At 40.2% G+C, this 15,447-nt stretch overlaps 1 protein-coding gene across 6 annotated transcripts in view; it reads right to left on the bottom strand.

The window, feature by feature from the left end:
* Positions 1-1,022: 1,022 nt before the first annotated feature.
* Positions 1,023-15,447, bottom strand: part of RAD52 (RAD52 homolog, DNA repair protein) — a 33,791-nt gene continuing 19,366 nt past the window's right edge. For 3 of the 6 annotated variants that reach the window (XM_061638647.1, XM_061638648.1, XM_061638649.1), the window contains exons 5-12: positions 11,358-11,425; positions 10,717-10,835; positions 10,542-10,617; positions 8,673-8,860; positions 6,120-6,262; positions 3,436-3,513; positions 2,221-2,436; positions 1,029-1,631 (exon numbers count right to left, since the gene is read on the bottom strand). In XM_061638647.1, the coding sequence (XP_061494631.1) occupies positions 1,570-1,631; positions 2,221-2,436; positions 3,436-3,513; positions 6,120-6,262; positions 8,673-8,860; positions 10,542-10,617; positions 10,717-10,835; positions 11,358-11,425 (950 nt within the window). In that variant the 3' untranslated portion in view covers positions 1,029-1,569. Of the gene's footprint in view, positions 1,632-2,220; positions 2,437-3,435; positions 3,514-6,119; positions 6,263-8,672; positions 8,861-10,541; positions 10,618-10,716; positions 10,836-11,357; positions 11,426-15,447 lie in introns of all 6 variants that reach the window. The other 3 variants (XM_061638645.1, XM_061638650.1, XM_061638646.1) reach the window with 3 other exon arrangements.

Raw genomic sequence — 15,447 nt, 5'->3', positions numbered from 1 at the left:
GGGAGGTGAGTATTTTGGGCACAGCCATAGGACTAGGCCTCTAGCTGAGGAGTTTTCCTGCCTTTTCCCTCCCCTGAAGGTTCTGTAATATCAGTATCAATTTGTTTCTCTCTAGGGAGCTGACTCTCATACCCCTAGGTCTAACAGTCAGGGGAGCGTTTCCAAGGCAACATCATAAAAGTTGATTGGTTCGTCTAGGGGAAAACAGTTGCTAAATGAATAAATAGGAATCCCTTAGGAGTTTTTTCCTGAGGATTCAAAACAGGTTTGTTTCCAGGGAAAGGCCCTGTAATACATACAAAAGTAATCAAGACCCTTGACCAATGCTCTCATATTACTGAATTACAAATGGTACATTGTAATTTTGTTCTGTATGATATTTAATTTTGAAACACTGAAACTCAAAATCAATTATTGTAAGGTGACATTGGTTTTATGTTGGGAAATATTTGTAAGAAACATAAAAAACTGAAACATGTTGCTTGCACTATTCGCTCCCAGTTTACACAGATGAAAGAAATTGCCCTATCGAGGACACAATGACCTTACCATTGGCCTCCACCTGTGAACCATTAAAGTTGCTGTCACATTGTCAGGATAAAAATCCCCACTGTTGAAAGAATCTATGGGGAAAAGGTTACTCAAAAACCAGCTGATTGCAGTTACACCAAGAAAGGTCATCTGCTTTTTAAAAACTTTCTGCAACTGGCTTGGAAACATGATATGCAGAATATCGCCATTTCTTAAAATATCACTGTTTATATGCGGTTTACATGCAGAATATCGCCATCTCCTAAAAAGGAAGCTTTAATGAGTTTCAGGTCTAAGCCATTAGCCACCACTGTTTTTCTTATTTGAAAGAGAATAGGAGAAATCTGAAAAAAGTGTGTGTGCGTGTCTTCATGAAATCTGGCATTTTCAGGCTAAGACCAAATAAAGACACAGCTTTTCTGAGTGAAAAGCTTTAATTTAAACACTTTAATAAAGGGGGTTGCAATAAAGCACTGCATAATTAGTACACTGGCATCCCAGCAAAGCTTTAATGCTTTTTTTATTCCAAAGAAGATCAGTTTCTATTATGTTCTCCAAAACTTGTTTAAACAGTACAGTTTTAAAACACTGCAAGTCACATCCATTCCACAGGCTGGAACTGTGGCTCTATACATTTTTTCTGAGGAAAGCACAAATTCTAGTTTTAAAGTACAAAACCAGTTTGCCTTGCTCCTTAACCACACAGTCATCTTTGCACCATGTTTGTATACAACATGCATCCTTGTTAAAATATATCTTCCTATTAAAATAAGGGAAGTTAAGAAAAAAGTACATTTTTGTATTTGGATATGGAATTACATCTGTTAATAGGATACTATACTTTGTGTCCTTTAACTCTTCGGAAGATAAAGGGTTGAAGCAAAATGACTTTTTAAACTTTCAATCAAATACCGAAAAAATCATGTGCACAATTATTTTCCTGTTTAGTCGTGCATGTAGTAAAGTCTGAAGAATATTTGTGCATACAAATTGTGTTCCGCAATCTGGACAGATGAAGCACTTCTAATTCACCTTGTGCTATGCAGGCTCCAGTCTTCTCTTCTTCATTCCTTGGCTCGTCCTGTATGGACTGCACTCAGCTAAAATAGGAAACAATTTGAGAGAGAGCTTTCTTTACATTTTGCTTTCTCATCTGAAGCAAAGTGGAGCAAACTCTCTCTCTCTCCCTCCCTCCCTCCCTCCCCCTACTGTGGGCAAAGCCTGAACTTAGAACTGCATCTTAAAACACATTTACTTGGAAGCATGTTGCAGAGAGTTTGAAGGATGCCTGCAGGCTAAAAACACTGAAAAAGCGGTGAGAAACCTTTTCCTCTCTTTGGGCTCCACAGGATTCAGAGGCAGCTTAGATGCTTGTCAGTTTGAATGTGCTAAGCTAAAATACTTGATGTACAACATGCCCCCTGTTTACAAGCCCCATCCCATCTACATTTCAACCATTCTTCACTGAAAAATGAAGAATATGTCATCCACATTCCTCTATTACATACAGATGCTATGAGTTGTATCCAACATTAGCCATATTCAGACTCACTGAAACTAATGAACACAACTATCTTAGGTCCATTACTTTCAATGGGACTACTGAGTAGAACTTAGCTGAATACAACCCTATATTATCCAGATTCTGGCATTGGCTACACTTGCTTCTCCACCTCTTATATAACTTGCCTGGTATGTAAGGTCCGGGTCTAGTCGAGGGATGCCAAGGTGCAGGTTCTGCACATGGTCTCTGATTATTTATTCTTTGTGGTGTTCTGCTGCGTGTCATCATGTGATGCTGTCCATGAGGTGTCCCTGGGTGTTGAGCTGGCATAGCTGTTGTGTTGTGATTGGTAACACTGAAGTCAGTGGCCTCCAAAGGCAAGTCCCAAAGTTCAGGGTCATCTAAAAACAAATAGAACACTGGAAGTAAATGCTCAACTACTGATCATTCAGTTCCACATCTGATTTGCCATTGGACCAAAACTGTAGAAGGAGTGGCTACACTTAAGATAGGACTAGATATCCTGTCATCAAACATGAAATCCCAAATCTGGGTTTTGTGGCTATACAGGAACATGGGAGTGAAAGGAATGTTTCACCTTCCTGTGCCCACTGATTTTTCCCTGAAAAGGACCCCCAGCTGTTTCTTCTCTCACTCTACATCCTGCAGCTCTCATTCAGCACCAAATTAGATATATATGGAGGAGTATCTTGGGAAAGTATGCACATTGCTTCTTTGTCATCATAAACAATAACACCTAGTGCAGTATAAAATGCTGTTAAGGATGTAAACTAGCCAGCATACAGCAATTCTTGCCATTCATAGATGGGTTATATCCAGACTTTACTAGAACATGCTCTATGTGTGGCTGCTTTCAGAAGCTTCAGCTCTTACAGAACACAGTTACCAAGTTGTTCATGGAAGCCAAGTGATCAGAGCATGTAACACAGATTCTGCACTGGTTGCCATTAGATTTATTTCAAGGATCACTTGCATCTGTATGAGCCTAGCCTGGTATTAGGATCAACTGCAGAGCCTGTACTGCATTTCTGCAGGCAAGGTCTTTAAAAGTGACGGGCACAAGAGACAGGGTTTTTCAGTGGTTGTCCTATTGCCGTGGATCTTCCTCCCACAGGAAGTAAGCTCTGCTTTCTTATTGACTGCTTTAAACAAGTTTTAAAAGACCTAGCTGTTCAAATTCACTTGTAACTGAAACATACTGCGGGTCTTTATTTTTTAAGCTGTTATTTGAATGGCTCCTATTATTTATTGCTAGTTTGGAGTGACATGGTTACAATGAATTTTATTTTTAAATTTTCCTTATCTTATTTGTGAACCACATAAAAGGACTTCTTGCCTGAAAGTGTGGCATAATAAAATAAATAAAATTCTGCACTCACCTGCAAGGAATTCCACTTCCATAGTGGGTTCTAGCTGCACTGAAGTGCTGTGTATAATGGCAGGGAGATTATATGCTTCTGAACAAGATAAAAAAGCTTAATATTACTGAGATTAGTGGAAGAGTACAAATTTATCTGGATTTAGACTATTTGTCCAGACATTATGCATTTTCAGTCTTTCAGGGTTGGAGGGGAAAAAAAGACAAGATGGTGGTTGCTAATAAGGGAACAAATGACACTTTTCACAGGAGCTGACCCACATTACAGGAAAAAAAAGGATTCCCTAAATAATCCAACATGAATGAGGTAGTCATTTCTTATCCTTCCAAAGAAATGTCTACCTATGTGAATTTGACTCAGGCAGTAGAAAGATGGCTTTTCCAATATTTAAAAACAATAGGTAGCTGAAATCTGAAATTAACTCGCACAGACTCAAAAGGCAAAATAGGCTCTGGATCCAAATTTATATACCACCTGCAATCTCCATCTCCCTCACACATATTGTACAAATTCTAACTGGTGTTGCCACAATACTATCTATTCTGCCATCGTATTTGGGGCTTTGAGATCATAGAATAGTAGGAGTTGGAAGGGGACTATAAGTCCATCAAGTCCAACCCCCTGTTCAATGCAGGAATCCAAGTTAAAGCATACCCGAAGTGGCTGTTCAGCTGCCTCTTGAAGGCCTCCAGTGTTGGAGAGCCCACCACCTCCTTAGGTAATTGGTTCCATTGCCATACTGCTCTAACAGTTAGGAACTTTTTCCTGATGTTCAGCCAAAATCTGGCTTCCTATAACTTGAGCCCATTATTCCGTGTTGTGTACCCTGGGTGATTGAGAAGATCCTCTGTGTGACAACCTTTCAAGGATTTGAAAGTATCGAGTTTCTGCACACACTCACACACCCCTCTCTATTCAGGCAAGCAAGTTCAAGGGCACATTCCAGCCAGGCAAAAACTCACAAGGAGGGTGCAAAGCAGGGCTGGTGAAGGGTGTGGCTTGGAGAGAGTTCCAAGGGCCAGTTTAAATCTGGAGAGCCTCATTACTTGGGCTTTAAAAAAAAGTGACTAATCTGAAATCTTATAATCATTTTAATTACTTTTATCAATATTAATTCTTACCTATTTTTATCAGTTTGGGAAAGTCACTACTCTAATTTCAAAAATAAAAAATTCTAAGTATTCCTACTGATTAAATAATTTTAGTTAATTAACCTGACTTAATGACAGCCAGTGTGGTGTAGTGGTTAAGGTGTTGGACTACGACCTGGGAGACCAGGGTTCGAATCCCCACACAGCCATGAAGCTCACTGGGTGACCTTGGGCCAGACTGCCTCGCAGCCTCAGAGGAAGGCAATGGTAAACCACCTCTGAATACCGCTTACCATGAAAACCCTATTCATAGGGTCGCCATAAGCTGGGATTGACTTGAAGGCAGTCCATTTCAGACTTAACTGATTAAATAATTATATTTGTATTTTAAGAAACCGTTGACATAAGTGCCTTTTCTGAGAAGCTGAACGAAGAGAGACGTAACTAGTGAACAAATAAAAACATCATTGCTAGGAGGAAAGTTCATGTTTAATAAAATATGGGACAGAAAGCTTTCCGCTGCAGTTTATTTTGCTAGAAAAAATCCATCTTTGAAAATGCAGTCTTTCATAAAATTAATTGGGTAATTAGTAACATAATGAATGAATACAATACCAGTTAAATTGGGTAGTTTCAAAATTTATTATTTTTTCAAATGGCTACTTTAGGCAGCATGCACATAATAATAAATTCCTCATACTGAGAGGAAGAGCGGGATATAAATCTAATAAAAAATAAAATAGAAATGGTTATTGGGAAAGCCTTTGAGAGTGCATAAAATAGCATGGTGTACTTTTTAAAAGTTTTGTTTATTAAATATAAGTCATACATGCCAAATAACATACAAAACTATTTAAGGTTATTGGGCAATTTTCAAATCAGTATTTGCCAGAAACTAACAGTACTGAATATATTCTCTTACTGCAGGATGCCCTCCCAATGTTATTGGACTATAACTCCCATCATTACTAGACCATGTCAGCTGGGACTGGTAAGAGTTGGGAGTCCAACAACATCTGAGGGCCACAGGTTAGCCATACCTATCTTGCAGTAACATACCAAAAATAGGTTCAAGAAAAAGACTGGTCCTTAAATTTTAATTGGTGGAACTGAAAATTGTCTTATCTAATTAAAACTGACATCATCTGGTTAATTAAAAATCAGCTCTACTTTATTGACTACTGATTAAGCAGACCACAATTTATGGCTCTAAAATATCTTCACCTTATATATTTGCTCATTACCTTTGCCTTTCTCTAAAATTAGATCTTGCTGTAATGATTACCAAGGGTCTGGCTGTTTTGCATTTTGTATGTGTACAACTGGCTACACTTTTTGGGGGATAATAAATGATTGGTAGTCAGAGCAGCAGGAGGGGATTAAAATTTGAGTTAAACCTTCATTTTGACCCCTTTAAAAATGAGCTATATCCATATGGAGAACACACTTGTTTAATATATTGCTTTCAGCTGTCTTTTACAGTGTCACAGTTAACATGGCAAAAAGGAATTAACACTGTTACTTAGGCTCTTCGTATGCCCATTCTGAGCGTGTTAGTACTGTAGTAGATGCAGATTCTAACTAGCCTTTTACCTTGATCTCTGGCTTCACAAGCTGGAGTATTTGATTGGATTTGCTGTTTTTTCTGCATCTGCTGTCTGAATTGCTGCTGAAGTTGTTTTTGCCGTAACTTCCGGTGGTATGTTGCATCACACTCCAAGGCCAGTGAGACCCCACTATAAGATAATACAGGCCAAGGGATGTTATGACTATGCAGCTTATAGTGGAAAACATATGGTGACAATTTACCATAGATGGCAATAACCCAAAGTTATGTATTCTGAGCAGCTGTTGCGCTGCAGCCAACTCAGAAGGGACAGGAAGGGGGGAGGCATGAGTTTCAGGCGCCTCCGCAGCCAGAAGAAGCAGAGTTGGGGATTGTTGTGTCTGAGCAGGATCGTGCGGGAGGGGGGCAGCCTGCTCTCCAGCCAGTTCCCACGAGTAATGCCCTTTCCGAGGAGCCGAGCGCACCGCCCCCAGTTGATGCAGAGGACTTGTGGGGGGAAGCTTCAGAGACAGTGCCAGCTCCTCCTTTACCAAGCAGTTCCCAGGAGGATTCCAGTGTGGCACCGCCCCCTGACCTCGAGCCCATTGCTCGGGAGCAGGTGTCTTCAGATGAGCCCTTGGATGCGCGTCCCGTCTCCTCGTTCCCATCGCCGCGAGAAACAGACAGGGCAAAGAAAGGAATTACGAAGGAGTCAGAGATTACGTTCGAAAACATTTCCTATATAAGCCTGCCGCTCCCAGTGGGGGGTCGTTGAGTCAACTTCCTTCACACGCTGCAGAGCATGTCTAGAGTATAGTTAGGGACTCTAGTGAGTTAGTGTAGGGTTTCCTATGAAGCGCAATGCCTTTGATGTATCCATTACTCTAATAAAACGAGATTTACTTGCACACACACTCCAGCCTCATTCTTTCGGCTCTGGACGGGACAGCAGCGTAATCATGAAACTGAGTATTTAACAAGTCAGCATTTTATGCTTCCTTAAAAACACACAGATATATGGCCCTTAGTGTTGTAGACATAAAAGCAGAGAAGTGGACAATGCCTGCTTAAATTTCTAATTACAGAAGGGACCTGGGAGTGTGAGTTTACTGCTCACTTTTCTGTGGTTAGCCAATGTTATGAAAACTATATGCATATGTAATTTGCCTAATTCCATCTCTTGCCTCAAATTTCAGATTCTCTCTACTTGTAACCATTAAGTTGTCCAGATCAATGGGGATGCTGTCCTCTTCATCCACAGGAGCTAAGCTTTAACCTAATAGACTTGGCCCAGGATTGCACTAAGACTGGCTCATGGGAGGTGCCTCCTTCTCCTATCATCTCAGCTAATGGACACAGGTTTCAGGGCAGAGCAGTACCTTAAAAAACTCTAGGGAGAAAAGAGAAATTAAGGTTTTGCATCTGTAGAGGCAGCCTTTGGTTAAAGGATGCTACCGTGTGTGCTGCTACCCAGAACCCTAATCTCTCTCCCTCCCTCCCTGGGCTTTGTTAGGCTCCAATGTTCTGGACCATTAGATGGTGACAAGTAGGATGAACAGAAAGTTTGCTTGCCTTCATTGATCATTTGTCTCCTTGTTTGCCAGACAGTAGTCCAGTTCCCAGCTAGTGGGTTTCTTCAGGTCTGGATTCTAGCATGGATTTTCCCTAGGACTTAGGTTATGGGTTGGATGCCCATGTCCCTTGCTTATTCTCATTGTGTTGTCAGAGTCTGGCTCTGGGAGGAAGTGAGAGGTATTTCCTAGCCCAGCCAAATTTTCTCTTTCGCTTCCAAGAAAAAGAGCCTGCCTCATGGTGGATGGGGAGGAAAGAACCTGTGTTATGGACAACTGGCTGGCAAACTAGTAAAAGAACTTATGAAAATAAGCAACATTTGGGCTACAGACCATACAGAGCTTTGTTAGTTAAGGTGATAGCTTACATGTCAAGCATATCATGAGCGCACCGTATTAGGAAATATGGTATGTGGGCACAGGAATTTATATCACTCAGAAGGATACCAAAGGGTTTCCCCTTTTTGCCAGAAGGAGAAAGAAAAGTGTAGTGTGTCAAATGTCTTTCATATTTTCATGAAAGATACTCAGGGCATGCTTCACACAAAAGCCATCACATCTTTCATTCATATTTAGTTGGTTATTTAAGGCCAAGAGTTGCCTACTAATGTAAACAGCTAGACATCTAGTGATGGGCTGTGTGCGGGGTGTTGCCAAATAGGAGGTGTTAGAATCACCTCTGTTTGGTTATGGACTTTACCAATCTTGCAGCACATGGGTAACAGGAGAAACATTAACAGTCCTACTTATTCCTGATAACATTGTGGAAGAATGCATCATATGCCTCCACAGAAAGAATACCATGGCCTCCTGCAGTTATGCAGTCTCTCTGGACAGTCACAAATTTAGTACAGAGTATGCCCAAATTCATTTACAAGAACCCCTTTTTGAAACACAGTTCAAAGTAAATCAGACATGAGTCCTGAATACAAGTTTGAGGTGGAATTGTGGTACATATCTCGTTAATTTTAACTTCAGAATGGATACTCTACAGCAAAATGTGAATTAAAATCTGACTAGGTCTCTAACCTGTTTTGCTGATCTTGTTCAGTTGTGCTTAAGGAAGATTCTAACTGCTCAGATTTGCCAGGGGTTGTTGTGGAAAGTTGCTGCTGGCCTTTACTTGCCTTTTGCAAGCAACTACTGTATCTTGCTTTTTCTACAGCAGGCTCAAAGTCCTGTCTTTTAACATTGCCCAAATCAAAATCCGGGGGCATCTAGTAAAAGAAATGAAACAAAAAAACTTTCAGTAATTACAGAAATTCAGAACATAATGGAAACATTTCACAGACCCCTTATCTGTCAAATTGTCCTGGAGACAAATTGGTTTCCTGGCAGACCTTGCCTGTTCACATCCAGGTTTTGGCCCTGTGCTGTGAACGAAGCTATTTGTCTAACTTAGTGGAGAGTTGTCTAATGAATGCCACCTCTATCAACATGTCCTTTGTGGATCAGCTATGGTTTCTTGCAATTTTCAGTGACAAAGCTTGTATGCTTTTTAAAAAACTAAAGTTTAGATATTCTTCTTTTAAAAAAACACAGAAAGAAAAAACCTGCATATTAACAACTTCGCAGTGCTTTAGAAATCAGTTAATGTGATAATTTCAGCCTATCTAAAGTTTTCAGCAAACACAACCAAGAATATATTGTCTTTGATGGAGTGCCTGTTAAGTGACAAACATTTTGGACTGCAGTCAGCAAGGAATACTATAAAGATGAAGGCTGGAGTGATCAGATTGCAGGAACTTAAATGATTCAGTGGGCTGCTGTAGCTGCAGAAGAGTCCAAATAGCAATTTTGACTGGAGATGGAGCTGTTTCAAGGCAAAAAACTGCATTTTTGAAAGAGGCAGAAATATGTAAAATAGGTTTAATTGAATGGTTTAGACAACAATCCAACCCCCCCCCCCGCCTGGTAGGGCTTTTTGAAGTGGCAGGACCACCTCTGCCGCACACAGTGGTCATGGCAGAAGGTGGGAGTCAGGCAGATCACTGTGCCAGCCTCAAGCTGGCACAATGATCAGACCAATGCTGTCATGTAACAGCAGCAGAGGTGGCTCGGGATCCAATGGACCCAGAGCTGGCTAAGCACCTTCACACCCAATTTCAGGGTTTTGTGTTGGTTTCTGTGGGCAGGGATGCCACCAGCCACATATTTGGCAGGCAGAAGGGGGAGCTCTGTGTTAGTAGGGTGATGCAGGCATCACTCCAAAGGTAGTGGCTCATGGGAGGCCAACAGGGTTGGCAGAGAGGCGCCTGTGCCCAATCCAACAAAAGTTTGTTTGTTGGCCATTCATCTTCATGAAAACAGGCTGGAATTTTTCCAAAGCAAAATATATTTCAACATTTCATAGTAAGTGTAAATGAATCCCCAAGAATACTGTTGGAAAACAATGTATCAATGTTGAGTGACAAAACTAGTTTACTTTAGAAAGAGATCAATGAGGAAAAAAGGTGTAATAGGAATTTCAAGAATATGATGGCTGCACAGTTCTATGTAAAAGCACAGAACAAATACCATTGGTTTCCAATGTTAGTAGGAAGTATTATGATTTTCTGCTTGGTTCTGAACAGCTCTGAACAGAAGAGAGGTCTCAAAAAAAAAATCCCAAAATCTGAGAAAAATTGATGGTGGTTATTAATCAGAAAAGAGTAAGCAAGGGCACATACAGTAGAGACACAGTTGGTTGACTTGTGCTTCAGAAAATAACCATTAAAGTGAAAATAATTAGAAGAATTTTCAGTAATAGCAGCCCAGGCAATGAAATCAGCTATCCAAGGGGGAATGTGCTGTTGTGATGGAGAATAAAGAATGGAGGCTCCCTCATCTGCAGAATTCTAGTTATTGGGCTGCAAACCAAGCAACTTGTACTATCTTTGGAAATCCCAAGTAACGCACCTGACGGGGAAGCTTATTCACTGATCGCAAGTAATCTTTGTCCAGGATGCAGTTCCCAAGGGCATTACCAAAGCACCTGGGAAAGGACAAGAGTCAATAGTCTTTTAGAACACAGTTCCCCAATTTCAATGCTCTTTTAGGTTAGCAAACTTTCTGTGCATTCGTTGCCACTTACTTCAGTGCCCTCTTCAGTCCATCTGTAACAGCTTCTTTCCTTGCTTTTTCTAGAGACAAGGCTTTAGACTTTAAACCTTCACTTACTCCATAGCCAACATCTTCATGGTATGCCCCATCCTACAATTTGAGAATACGTATGAGCAATTATATGGCCATTTGGGTTTGGCTACAGTCATCTTAATGAATCTTGCCTTCAGTTCTTGCTTTGTGGAAAAAAGAGTTTAAGGGGGTATTGCAGTACATTCAATTTTTCTGGAGTCCCTAGGGACTCAAGTATGAATCTAATCTGTAGCATTATGCTAGTTCAGCCTAGTCTAATCTTTATTCAGATTCATCCTCAACAATGGAGACAAAAAACAAGTGGAAGTGTGGCAATGAATGCATTACTGTTTAAAAGCCAATGCTCACTGTAAGCAATGCAAACGATTTTTTAACCAAGATCTTATTTCATGTAAAAACAAAACAGATTCGATTCTTTTCAACCAATAACAGGACTAATAAAAATGAAGTCTTTTTGTCTAACAGGAAGTAACACCGACAGTCATATTGCTATGTACTTTCTACATACTTTTCATTTTAGTTGTATGCTCCTGAAAAATCAGTACCAGCAGGGTATCTCTCCTCTCCTCCCCACTTTACCTTAAGCTGGACTTTCACAAAGGCACAGACACCCACATAGAACTTGCCGTTGTTTAGATCAACAAAATCTGTGAGGAGCAGAAACAAGAAATAGTTACGCCAACATAGGGATCTGCCTTGTACTGAGTCAGACCTCTGTATGACTGGTTTTAATATTGTAAATAGTTTAATTCTATTTTAATCTAGACTTTTGTATGTTTTAATTATATGTGTTCTTTTATCTGGAAGCCGCTGTGAGTTCCAGTTTTGGAAAAAGGGTGGGGTAAAAATAATAATAATAAATAATAAATAAAAATAAATACCTAGCTCAGTATTGTCCAGACTGACTGGCAGCATCTGTCCAAGATTTCAGACGGGATATTCCCAGCCATACCTGGAGATGCTGGGTATTGAACCTAGGATTTTCTGCATGTAAAGCAGTATCACTGAGCTACAGCTCTGTCCCAAATGATTGCAGGCAGGGATGGGTGGCTGTTTTTTGTGGATGTGCACACAAATCTGTATGAGAAATCTGTCTTCAGGTATTCTTTACCCTGGCCTTTGACACTTGAGAGATATATTTTTAAGACCCACCTTATTCTTGTGACTGTAATTTCTTTTAAACTGTTTTTAATATTTTATTTTTAAACAGCTGTAACTCACCCCAGGATCTTATGAGAAAGGGCAGGTTACAACTGAATTAAATAATAATAGTAATAATAATAATAAATCATCTAGTGTTTCATTTTTTAAAAAAAGAAAGCTTACAAAAGTAGGTACTAAAATGAAGGATGTAGGAGGAAGACACAATAATGGTTACATAAGTAGCTAGTTTTCAAAAGATGTTTAATAGTTATTCATTAAACTGTGAGTAAACTGTTAACAACTATCAGCTAATATTATTTCAAATAAGGTTGTAATGCGGAATGTGCAAGGTCCGAATAGGCAGAAGTACTGTGGTTGTATCTAAGTCATACTCAGAGTAGACCCAGAGAAAAATAGACTAAAGTTAGTCATGACTAATTTAATGGAGCTATATCTAAGTCATATCATAGTCATATGTTTATGATATTGTTATGTGCCTTCAAGTCGATTACGACTTATGGCAACCCTATGAATCAGCGACCTCCAATAGCATGTTCTAAACCACCCTGTTCAGATCTTGTAAGTTCAGGTCTGTGGCTTCCTTTATGGAATCAATCCATCTCTTGTTTGGCTTTCCTCTTTTCCTACTCCCTTCTGTTTTTCCCAGCATTATGGTCTTTTCTAGTGAATCATGTCTTCTTATGATGTGTCCAAAGTATGATAACCTCAGTTTCCTCATTTTAGCTTCTAATGATAGTTTTGGTTTAATTTGTTCTAACACCCAATTATTTGTCTTTTTCGCAGTCCATGGTATGCACCAAGCTCTCCTCCAACACCACATTTCAAAGCAGTTGATTTTTCTCTTATCCACTTTTTTCACTGTCCAACTTTCACATCCATATAGAGATTGGAAATACCATGGTCTGAATGATCCTGACTTTAGTGTTCAGTGATACATCTTTGCATTTGAGGACCTTTTCTAGTTCTCTCAGCTGCCCTCCCCAGTCCTAGCCTTCTTCTGATTTCTTGACTATTGTCTCCATTTTGGTTAATGACTGTGCCAAGGTATTGATAATCCTTGACAAGTTTAATGTCCTCGTTGACAACTTTAAAGTTACATAATTCTTCTGTTCTCATTACTTTAGTCTTCTTGACGTTCAACTTTAGTCCTGCTTTTGTGCTTTCCTCTTTAACTTTTAACAGCATTTGTTTCATTAATAGTTTCTGCCAGTAGTATAGTATTGTATTCCTCCAATTTTCACACCTCCTTCATCTTGGTCCAATCCTGCTTTCCGTATTATATGTTCTGAGTATATATTGAACAAATTGGGTGATAAAATACACCCCTGTCTCACACCCTTTCCGACTGGGAACTAATCAGTTTCTCCATATCCTGTCCTTACAGTAGCCTCTTGTCCAGAGTATAGGTTGCGCCTGAGGACAATCAGATGCTGTGGCACCCCCATTTCTTTTAAAGCATTCCATAGTTTTTCATGATCTACACAGTCAAAGGCTTTGCTGTAATCTATAAAGCACAGGGTGATTTTTCTTCTGAAATTCCTTGGTCTGTTCCATTATCCAACGTATGTTTGCGATATGATCTCTGGTACCTCTTCCTTTTCTATATCCAGCTTGGACATCTGGAATTTCTCGCTCCATATATGGTAAGAGCCTTTGTTGTAGAATCTTGAGTGTTACTTTACTTGCATGGGATATTAAGGCAATAGTTCGGTAATTACTGCATTCTCTGGGATCCCCTTTCTTTGGAAGTGGGATTGAACGCTTCCAGTCTGTGGGCCATTGTTTAGTTTTCCATATTTCTTGACAAATTTTTGTCAAAATTTGGACAGATTCAGTCTTAGTAGCTTGTAGCAACTCTATTGGTATGCCGTCTATTCCTGGTGATTTGTTTCTTCCAAGTATTTTAGGAGCAGCTTTCACTTCACATTCTAAAATTTCTGGTTCTTCATCATATGGTTCCTCCATGAAAAGGGGTAGGCCTAGAAGTAGGCATTGTGAGAGCAGGGGCACAGGATATAAATTCAGAAGAGCAAAATTACCACAGGCCTAACCACAAGTGCCAAAGACACTTGAAGAGAGACACTGCTTACAAGTGCCTGTACGCTAATGCTAGGAGCCTCCGAACCAAGATGGGAGAACTGGAGTGCTTGGTCTTAGAGGAGAGCATTGATATAGTGAGCATAATGGAGACCTGGTGGAATGGAGAAAACCAGTGGGATACGGTTATCCCTGGATATAAACTATATCGGAAGGACAGGGAAGGACGTATTGGTGGCGGAGTCGCTCTATACGTGAAAGAAGGCATTGAATCCAGCAAGCTCGACACCCCAAAAGAGGCAGACTCCTCCACAGAATCATTGTGGGTGGTGATACCGTGCCCCAGGAGGGACTTAATACTGGGAACGATCTATCGTCCCCCTGATCAAAATGCTCAGGGAGACCTTGAGATGAGATATGAAATTGAGGAAGCATCCAAACTAGGAAATGTGGTAGTAATGGGTGACTTCAACTACCCGGACATAGACTGGCTGCATATGTGTTCCAGTCATGACAAAGAAGCAAAGTTTCTAGATATTCTAAATGACTATTCCCTAGATCAGTTGGTCATGGAACCGACCAGAGGGACGGCAACCCTGGACTTAATCCTCAGTGGGGACCGGGACCTGGTGCGAGATGTAAGTGTTGTTGAACCGATTGGGAGCCGTGACCACAGTGCTATTAAATTAAACATACATGTAACTGGCCAATTGCCAAGAAAATCCAACACGGTCACATTTGACTTCAAAAGAGGAAACTTCACAAAAATGAGGGGATTGGAAAAAGAAAGCTGAAAAACAAAGTCCAGAGGGTCACATCACTCGAAAATGCTTGGAAGTTGCTTAAAAACACTATATTAGAAGCTCAACTGGAGTGCATACCGCAGATCAGAAAAGGTACCGCCAGGGCCAAGAAGATGCCAGCATGGTTAATGAGCAAAGTCAAGGAAGCTCTTAGAGGCAAAAAGTCTTCCTTCAGAAAATGGAAGTCTTGTCCGAATGAAGAAAATAAAAAAGAACACAAACTCTGGCAAAAGAAATGCAAGAAGACAATAAGGGATGCTAAAAAAGAATTTGAGGAGCACATTGCTAAGAACATAAAAACCAACAACAAAAAATTCTATAAATACATTCAAAGCAGGAGACCATCTAGGGAAACAAGTGGACCCTTGGATGATAAGGGAGTCAAAGGTGTACTTAAGAACGATAAGGAGATTGCAGAGAAGCTAAATGAATTCTTTGCATCTGTCTTCACAGTGGAAGATATAGGGCAGATCCCTGAACCTGAACTAACATTTGCAGGAAGGGATTCTGAGGAACTGAGACAAATAGTGGTAACGAGAGAGGAAGTTCTAAGCTTAATGGACAATATAAAAACTGACAAATCACCGGGCCCGGATGGCATCCACCCGAAAGTTCTCAAAGAACTCAAAGGTGAAATTGCTGATCTGCTAACTAAAATATGTAAC

This window comes from Rhineura floridana, chromosome 8 (genome assembly GCF_030035675.1).
Source record: "Rhineura floridana isolate rRhiFlo1 chromosome 8, rRhiFlo1.hap2, whole genome shotgun sequence".
Classification (NCBI taxonomy): Eukaryota; Metazoa; Chordata; class Lepidosauria; order Squamata; family Rhineuridae; genus Rhineura; species Rhineura floridana.
The sequence above is the reverse complement of the archived record's forward strand: the minus strand, read 5'-3'. Positions and strand labels throughout refer to the sequence as shown.